Genomic DNA, 9,848 nt, shown 5'->3' with positions numbered 1-9,848 from the left:
CACCAACAAAATTGAAATTAAGTTAATCGAATTACTTAAACTTGGATAATTAAGTTGATCAGTCTCAAAATAGGAATTCATATATTTTATTCAACATAAACTCTTTATTATAGCAAAACCGTGGTTTAGTCTACTGTTTGGAAGCGCAGGCAAAGATGAGTTTCCGCTGGCTTTCCGAAATGGCATGCAAGGTGAATCCACTGTGCAGAGGATGTGGCCAGCGTGTCTACCGGAGGCCGCTCACAGGTGACTCTGTGAGTTGGTCACCGAGCTGATGAGGTCTCCTGGCTGGTCTGGCGGTCTCTTTCGGCGAAGGTCTGGGCAAAGGCGCTGCTGGCACTGTTCTCTGGGAGATGCAGGATTCGAAGTTTCTTCGGCTCTAACCTTTGTTGTGTTAGAGCACAGACGTTGTCGTCCAGGCTTCTTTCAGAAAGGCTTTTGTAGAGCCTGTGATGTCTGAAAAAATATCTCTGGCTACACTAACTTCTTCAGCCGGGCTTGGGTAACTCTAAAAGAAAAAAAAATAACGTTGCCCAAGGATACTTCAAAATGTGTCCTTGGGCAAGATACTGAACCCCAAATTGCTCCTGAGGGCTGTGCCTTCAGTGTGTGAATGAGTTAGTTTCTTTGAACTGATGAGCAGTTGGCACGTGCCAGCACTGTATGAATGTGTGTGAATGGGGTGAATGTCATTTTGTATGGCGCTTTAAGTGGTCGGAAGACTAGAAAGGCGCTATACAAGTACAGTCCATTTACCATATAAAAGGAAACGCTATACTCAGGAGAGATAAGAGAAATCCACCTGACTGATTGATGAACTTCTTTATCTCAGACATGTACACCTTTTTTATCAGTTATAAAACTAATCCCCACCTTCTATTTTTGTAACATTTGATACTGTGTTTTGTTTTAAGGTAACTTGCCTTTTAAAACATCCAATGCTATTTCAGACAATGTCAAAATAAAGTCTTTGGATGTAAATTGAAGAATATATGCCTCCTTGGAGCACTAGGAGTTTTAATAAAGGCAGGTTTCTTCTCATGCATTCAGACATGATTTTATTTCCACAACAGGCAGGTCAGAAAGCAAGTCAGTTCTGAGATGGAGGTGATCAGGTGTCCTGGCTTTATAATCAATCCGTAAATATCCATAAGCAACACATGTGGCATCCTCAAAACACTCTATAAAAAATTTACTTTCCCAGGAAACATCTGTCTTGCCATTAGCATGACTTGATATTTGCCTCTGGGGTTTTTAAACAAAACAAGATCATTTGTGTTTATATTAATAGTCCTACTGATTTTGCCTTGAAAAAACTGTTTTTTAACTAGATACAAACAGCTTAAATTTCACATACTTCGTAAATACATTGTTACTATTGTGTCTGATTTCATCATTATATTTTGTGATGTATTGTCATAGCTCACAAACTCGTACACAAGATTCACTAGAACACACACAATGCCCATTGTGTGTGTTCAGAGTGATTCCTTTGCTTTCTAACTGTGACTTGTTATGGAGTGTCCGATAAGCATAGCATTTAGGACCTCCTGACACAAATTACACAATGTGGTCATCACCACCGGTATCTCCATTAATTTCATCGCTAAGATCCCATAAAAAGGGGCCTTCCTCTGTGACCCAGTCTCCATCCTCTGACACAAAAGCCCTCTCAGGATCAGAGTGATTACACTTGCTGGTCTGGTTTTGAATCTCTGCACATGTCCGACACCAAGGTTAACATAAGCTTGCTTTTACAGCGGTATGGTATGATACAATCCCCAGGGATGCAACACAGTACATTTTGTCAGCCCAAAGTAATTTTCACTTGGTTTGAAATCATGGAAGATTATTTTAGAATGTCCAACTGGGTAACATTTATGGGCCTATACAGTTGGATGCAGCAATGTGAAGTCATAATAATGTACCTTATCACTCTCAGCAACTTTGTGGTGTAGTCTGTATGCATTGGTACGACCCCCAAACAGTGCTTTTTACGGGTCTTTCAGGCGCATTGTAACTTTTCAAAAAGTCCTGAAGTCTATGATCTCTTTTTTTGGCTTGTTCCCACTCACATTGCCACATTACCTGGACGTGGAGCTTGTGTTTTATTCTAAGACTTTGCAGTTATGTCTGTAAAGAACACCGAATGCTATGTCGTTTACAGAATTTTTATGCCTGGGACTGTAGCACTTTTGACAGCCGTGCCAAAAACAGCCAGCAAACTCACATACGTTCACAAAAACCATCAACATGATATAGCTAAAATTGTTCTACTCCATGATTCAGGGCATGTCGAATTTCTATTTTGTTTTTGAATGCCTCAAATTCTAGTCACTGTATAGATGCATTGATGCCTTGTGTTGGCTGGTGTATGCACCATCATAGGTCAATGACAGTGTGTCTGGAGGTAGGAATTGTGTTTCAAACACTGCCATGCAGTATGATGCAAGTGTGGTATAGTCAAAAGGGTCCAATTTGGTACACTCCATGAACGCATCACGGTACACAATGCATGCTTTACGTAACACAACATCGTTGATTCCATACAGTGGTGTGCAAAAGTGTTTGCCCCCTTCCTGATTTCAAAAAAGGCAGTTCATGCTCGAAAACCCTCCAATGTGGCTGAATTAAAACAATTCTGCAAAGATGAGTGGGCCAAAATTCCTCCACAGCGCTGTAAAAGACTCATTGCAAGTTATCGCAATGGCTTGATTGCAGTTGTTGCTGCTAAGGGTGGCCCAACCAGTTATTAGGTTTAGGGGGCAATCACTTTTTCACACAGGGCCATGTAGGTTTGGATTTTGTTTTCCCTTAATAATAACAATCTTCATTTAAAAACTGCATTTTGTGTTTACTTGTGTTATCTTTGACTAATATTTAAATTTGTCTGATGATCTGAAACATTTTAATGTGACAAACATGCAAAAAAAAAAAGGAAATCAGGAAGGGGCAAACACTTTTGCACACCACTGTATGTGTGCAGTTCAAACTGGAAATCAAACACCCCATGACTCACTGTATTGTACCACTACATAAAATCAGACCTTTCTTTGTCTGACATGCAAGCATAAAAGTATGGCTCAGGGTACAGACCTACATAGTTAGCATTCTTGGCAGTGTTGAATAGGGAGAAAACTGAAAGAATCGAGATCTTTGATTGAACATCACATCATATATTAACAAGACTTTACTACTGTGCATGGTCAGTCTCAGCGAGATGCCCTGTTTGGTAAAGAAATCCAACATGAGGTAATTGTCAAATTCTGACACACTGTGTGCTTTGAATGTGTAGTTTCTGTATTTTGGTTGCATACATTTTTGGACAAAGAGTTCGACACAGGATGTACTAGAAGACCAGAAGATTTTTTGTTTTCGAAATCAATCGCACAGACAAAGTTGTTTGTTGTTATGTGTTCGTGTTTCAAAATCATAAGACATATTTAGTCTGTGGCTTTGATGGTTTTTCAGGGTGTATATAACACTGAAGTTATGTCTGCTCTTACAGTTTTTTCCAATTGCTATTTCAAACTAGTCTGGTTTTATCAAAACACTTAACACAATTCACAAAATCACACACCCAAACTGCAAAATACATCATATATCCTGCAAAATGAAGCACTGCAACCGAAACTACACATAGCATTGTCAAAATCAAACTTTTGCATGAAATGGCACACACTTCATTCATATTACCAGATTTTTGCCTAACCACCTACACACTGTTGGGCATAATGAAAAGCACCCCCATCTTTAAGTATGCTTTGCCATAATACTAAAATATGTATCAGATTGTTCACATGCACAGAAATATTTGCAGATACACACACATGCTGTTGCAACATTTTTATTTTTTTCCTTCACTACAGTAAACAAGTCAGTGCAACATATGCACAGCAGATATATTAACATGGGACTGAACTAAAATATTCTTACAAAAAACAGTAAACTGAAAAAGAAAATTACTGAAAAAAATATATTACAGTAAAAAAAAAAGAGGCAAGAAAAATAATTAGGCAGCATCTTGCCGTACAGACGGGTCGGGCCACAACGCCTCATCAACATCGCAGGCAATATCTTCCCTTGCCAGACATCGAGGGAAGAAGCGCCTTGAGTGTCTTATCCATCCCTGAATTGCACCCACATCAATCTCATCACATGCGTCTTCCATGGCCTGCACAAGAGGCATGCACACAAAGGGCTGACGGTCGTATACCTTCCACCGCCATGCCGAAAATAATTCTTCTATGGGGTTCAGAAATGTTGAGTATGGTGGGAAGTATTGCACGAGAAATGTTGGGTGGTCAGCAAACCAGTTTTGGACTGGGGCTGCACGATGAAAGCTCACGTTGTCCCATAATACAACGTACCGGTTTCTTTGATGGTCTGCATCATTCATACGCTCTGGTGGTATGAGAATGTTGTGAAGTCTGTCCAGAAATGTGAGAATATGGGCTGTGTTGTATGGTCCAAGGTTGGCATGACGGTGGAGGACACCATGCATGTTGGAGATGGCAGCGCACATTGTGATGTTCCCACCACGTTGGCCAGGAACATCTATAATGGCTCTGTGGTCAATAAGGTTTCTCCCCCTTCTTCTGGTCTTTGCTAGGTTGAACCCAGCCTCATCTATAAAGATGAACTCATGTGGGATTGCATGAGCATCGATTTCCAGTACTCCCTGAAAACAAAGAACAAAAATCAGTCAATATGGTGTTATCCAGTACACTGGGAAACAATGTTGCGTGTAGTGTACTGCAGTCAATATAGTACTTACATCCACATATGCTCGTCTGAACTCTTTGTTTCTTTGAGAGTTTCTCTCAAACGGCACCTTATAAAGTTGTTTCATTCTGATTTGGTTTCGCTTGAGAATGCGAGCCAATGTGGACAGACTAACTCGTTGAATGTTGTTGAATAAGATGTTGTATTTGATGATGTGGCTTTGAATTTCTCGTAATCTGATTTCATTATTTTCCAAAACCAAGTTTCCAATGGCAGCTTCCTGTACCCCGGTGAACATTTGGCCCCTTCCTCCACCATGGTGTCGTCTCTCAGTCCTTTAGAAAAAATAAAATAAAAATATATATAGGGCTTGGACAATGCAGCCTAAATATTTTCCCCCACAGTAGAGTACATTGTACAGCAAACTTGTACAGTTCATGAATGGCTGATGTCATACACTATGTAAACAGGTGTCACCCAACTGATACACTATGACATGGGGTATACTACATGTGTACTACATGAAATTTTGGTTACATACCTGTTCTCCAGTCTAAAGGTCCGGATGACAGAAGCGACAGTAAAACGGCTCAAGTTTGGCTGCACTCTCTGTCCAGCCTCACGCATTGTCAGCCCATGGTTGATGACATGATCTACTAAGGTTGCTCTGATTTCATTTGAAAGTGTTTGTCTTCTTTGGCCATGAACTCCTTTACCTGCTCTACCCCTACCTCTCACTCTTTCTCCCCGCTTATTCTCAACCTCCCTCTTCCTCTTCCTCTTCTTTTCATAGTGCTTACTTCCTGATTGAAGTGTTAACAATTAACCATTGAGGTGTTTGGCCAGGTGGCACATGTAATTGGCCAATTAGCTCATGTAGTGTCATTTTGAATGGCAGTGTTTTGAAATGGCAAACATGTGACTTTATGTCAGATTGTTGTGTCTTATGCAGAGAACTGTGTTCAGTGCATTTAAAAAGTGCCATTTTTAAATGCAAAATGTGTGTAAAGCAGAAAAGGTGTTTAGACTTTTGGAGACTTGAGAAGAAGTTTTGCTCTCTGTGTGTCAGTTTAAATAATTGTGCTGTGCATGTCATTTTTGTGTGTTAGCAATCGGAAAAAACTGTAATAGATCTCCGCAATGTCCGCATTTATCTTTGTGACATTTGTGTCCCGCCACATTTTTCCTGTGACTTACTGAGTACAGACGGCCGCAGTCGTTCCAATAATTAGTGTGATCGCACTGCCTAAATATTTTGCAATGTTTGGATTCTGTCATGTCTTTGTGTCTGTTAAAACAAAACTCTGATCTACAAATGCGCTGACAATCTGGGCAACATATGGGGTTTAAATCTTGTTGTTCTTCTTGTTGTGACATTCTTCAGACAGGCATACATTGCAAAAAATATTTACATTTGTGGTATACCTGAGATGTGTAACCCTTGTAACAGTATTCACATATGTACAGGCTTCCAAAAATCCGGTTTTGTTTTGTATCATGTAGTACTGATCTTCGTACAAATAAAGCCATAGTGTTTTTGGGTGAGGATGCTCTCGTGTCTGGTCAAGCTGATCATCTGATGTCAGAAATGTTATGGCATTATAGTTGTTACATGCATATAATTCCTCATACACATTGCTGGATTGTGATGGACTTCTCAGTACAACATTTAGAATGCTGCTAGGTTTGTTGAAAAATTAACAACATCTGTTAATTTATATCTTAGTATAGACAATGCTGTACCCATATTGTCCATCCCGATACCAGGCTGTCTAATTTCAGCCCCATTAAATTTTCTTCTTTCTGTGATCTTAAAATCGTGCATTCCCCCTGCTCACCTTATACGTTCAGCCAAATCACACTGTACTGTTTGTATTGTCTTTGTGGTATGGTATTACCTTCCATTCGAGGTGTTTTGGGCTTGGGGTCTGGTTCTACAAATTCTGAGGCATGTTTGTATTGTCTTTGTGATGCAGGCGCAGCCTCCCATTTGAGGTGTTTGGGTATCAGTATCTGGTTCTACAAATTCTGAGGCAATTCTTTTCAGTATACCCATTTTTTGCAATAGTGCAAGATTGTGAAATGGTCAATTCTACATCCTCCTCTTCTATTGCGTCAATTTCATTTTCTACATCAGATAAGCTTTTGAATGGGGCTGCTGTTTCATATTCAAGCCAGTTTTCTTCACTGTCTGAATCTGTATCATTAACCATTTGCCCAATTTCATTGTCTATGTCTGACAAGCTCTTGCGGGGAGAGGATTCATAATCATCTTCACTATCGCTTTCATCGGCTCTGATTACAATAACACATCGTTTGCCATGTTTTAATTTGTGGACGCATTTACGAGCCATGATTAAACACGACAAAATAAAATAAGTAAGATCAGACACAAATTAATTGTTTGGCATAGGTGCATACCCTACACACCGCTTATTCATTTAACTTTACAAAAATTATATTGATCATTTCCTTCTTCAGCCCTACCTCCCAAAAACAAAACCCAAAAACACCCACATGAGAACCCTTGAATAAGAAACACAATGTCATTTAATGACATCGGCCTCCTGCATTGGACTTTGTAGAAAATACAATTTTTATTTAATTTTTTTTATATTACATGTTTTCAGATGAATAAGTTAGTCATTTACAATATTAGTAAATGTAGCTTCATGATCACAAAAACAAATCCAACTCAACAAATGAACCTAAAATATTTTATAAATGGAACAGGAATTCTACAAGTACCATATACAAATTCTTAGGACTTATTGTTGATGAAAGATTAAATTGGAAAAGCCATATTGAGAAGCATGTCATACACGTGTGGTCAAGACAGGCCAAATGGCCAGTAAAAGAAGAGTATGAAGGGAATAGGAAGGGAATGGACACCCTTATTGACACCCTTATTACTACAACACACACACACACACACTGAGAAATACATGCAACAATTTAACAACTTCCGTGAACATATATGGGTTTTCCTACACTGATAGGAGGGGAGGGGTGCTTGGAAGCTCATTGAGCACACACACACACACGCAGGGAATTCTCCAAATGCCATAAGAGTTGTGAGAAAGACTCACATTCTAAGAGATAAGATCCCTCTGCATCTCTGCATCTCAACAAGATCTCTGCTGGCAAGGACTGGACAAGAGACTGAATGAACAGCAGAAACAGACAACATCAGCTGTCTGTGAACACTAGACCAAAATTGCTTACAGCACACTGGGAAGAGGTCAAAGGTCATCAACCAGGAGTCAGTGGACAACTGGAGAAAGATCAAGGCGGACATTCACATCTGACATCAGAGACCATCTATGAACAGAGGCAGGGCTTACCATAGTTGTAGAAACGTTGATACAGCCTTCACGATTTGACATGCGTCTGCACGGACTGAAAGCTTGGGCCATAGCTGTCAGACGGAGGGATTTTGAGCCGTTACTACAGTTCTCTGTAACTGTCATTTCATTAATTCATTTTGTATTGTAGTATTGTATTATTATATTATACCATTGTATTGTATTGTATTAATATATTATATTTTAATATTGTATTGTAGTATTGTATTAATATAATGTTGGATTTATTATAGTATTGTATTATTATATTATAGTATTGTATTGTATGTGTCAGTTTCTAAAGTGAATTAAAATATTAATTTAATAAAAATAAAATATTTGAGATTTACAATATTTGTGACAACTGTCCAGTCTGCAGAAGTGGAGTTATCATATGTGTCTTGGGGTGTACTGATGAACTGACTGGATGTTCTTCTCTTAACTGGAGTCTGGGGAACAAAAATATTCATGTTTATCTTATTAATGAATTGATTTAATTAATACAATAACAAGGAACCAGGTAGCTTTATAACAATATAATAGATATAAAAATCTACATTTTTGGAGAAACTCACAAAAGCTGAAATTCTAAATAATTTACATTTACCTAATCATAGTTTGGACCCTGCATGTCCCAGTGGAAGTTGTGGCCATTCAGAAGGTTAATTTTTGGCATAGCGCTGATTAGATCTGCCCCCAGTAACTGAATATAATTCCGACAAGTAACATCTATCATGTTCAATTACTCAAATAAATTTCATGAAAATCGGTTCAGAATTAGGCGAGTTACAGTCAATTTTGTAGACTATATACCAACTCCTACTCCTCCTACTCCTACACCTACTCCTATAGAGCAGGTCTAGACCATACTCTTTATAATAATATTTACAGAGACCCAACAAATCCCACAATGAGCAAGCACTTGGCAACAGTGGCAAGGAAAAACTTCCTTTTAAGAGGCAGAAACCTCAAGCAGAACCAGACTCAATGGTGGGCGGCCATCCGGTTTTGAGAGAGAGAGACAGAGAAACAGGTTTTGAGAGAGGTTTTAGAGAGAGAGGTTTGAGAGAGAGAAGGGGAGGGAAGCATAATGCAAATACCAGCTAGAATTTAAAAATAGTAATAATTTAATGGTAGTGGTAATATTAATATTAATAAATGATTAATAATAATAGGAATGACAGTCACAGGAATAATAATGACAATAATAGTAACAGAGCCAATAACAACAACTGTAGTAGCAGTTGTCAAGTAGAAACACAGGGGCAGCAGGTGTTTCACAACCACAGATCCAGACTCTGCAGCTCCGGAGGTAGAAATAGTAACGTGCAGTAATGGGATAAAAATGCATACAGACGGAGAGGGAGAGAAGGAGAGAGAAAAGAGGTGCATCATGGGAAGTCTCCCGGCAGTCTAGGCCTATAGCAGCATAACTAAGGGATGGTTCAGGACTCACCCAAGCCAGCCCTAACTATAAGCTTTATCAAAGAGGAAAGTCTTAAGTCTACTCTTAAATGTGGAGATGGTGTCTGCCTCTCGAACCCAAACTGGCAAAGTCCACAGTGTTTGGAACATTGAGTGAGAAATACAGTGTTTGGAACACTGAATGAGAAATAGGCCTATGCAGGACTGGTAGGAAGAAGTAGGGATGATTCGCTCTCCCAGGGATGATTTGATCTCCCAATACTTAAGGATATATCTCATTTTTGTAAGGATCTGATTTATGTTCCTTACACAAACGGAAAATGGCTTGTATCTTCTGAGTAGAATGTTGATTGG

General features: G+C 39.1%; 1 protein-coding gene across 1 annotated transcript; it reads right to left on the bottom strand.

Moving 5' to 3' along the window:
* Positions 1–3,886: 3,886 nt before the first annotated feature.
* Positions 3,887–5,889, bottom strand: LOC122877051. Its single transcript, XM_044198165.1, has 2 exons — positions 4,778–5,889; positions 3,887–4,681 (listed from the first exon to the last, which is right to left on the bottom strand). Exons 1-2 carry the CDS (start codon positions 5,021–5,023, stop codon positions 4,013–4,015), a joined length of 915 nt encoding a protein of 304 aa, XP_044054100.1. The 5' UTR covers positions 5,024–5,889; the 3' UTR covers positions 3,887–4,012.
* Positions 5,890–9,848: the final 3,959 nt, after the last annotated feature.

Source organism: Siniperca chuatsi, linkage group LG1, assembly GCF_020085105.1.
Source record: "Siniperca chuatsi isolate FFG_IHB_CAS linkage group LG1, ASM2008510v1, whole genome shotgun sequence".
Classification (NCBI taxonomy): domain Eukaryota; kingdom Metazoa; phylum Chordata; class Actinopteri; order Centrarchiformes; family Sinipercidae; genus Siniperca; species Siniperca chuatsi.
This window is presented reverse-complemented; position numbering and strand designations above follow the sequence as displayed.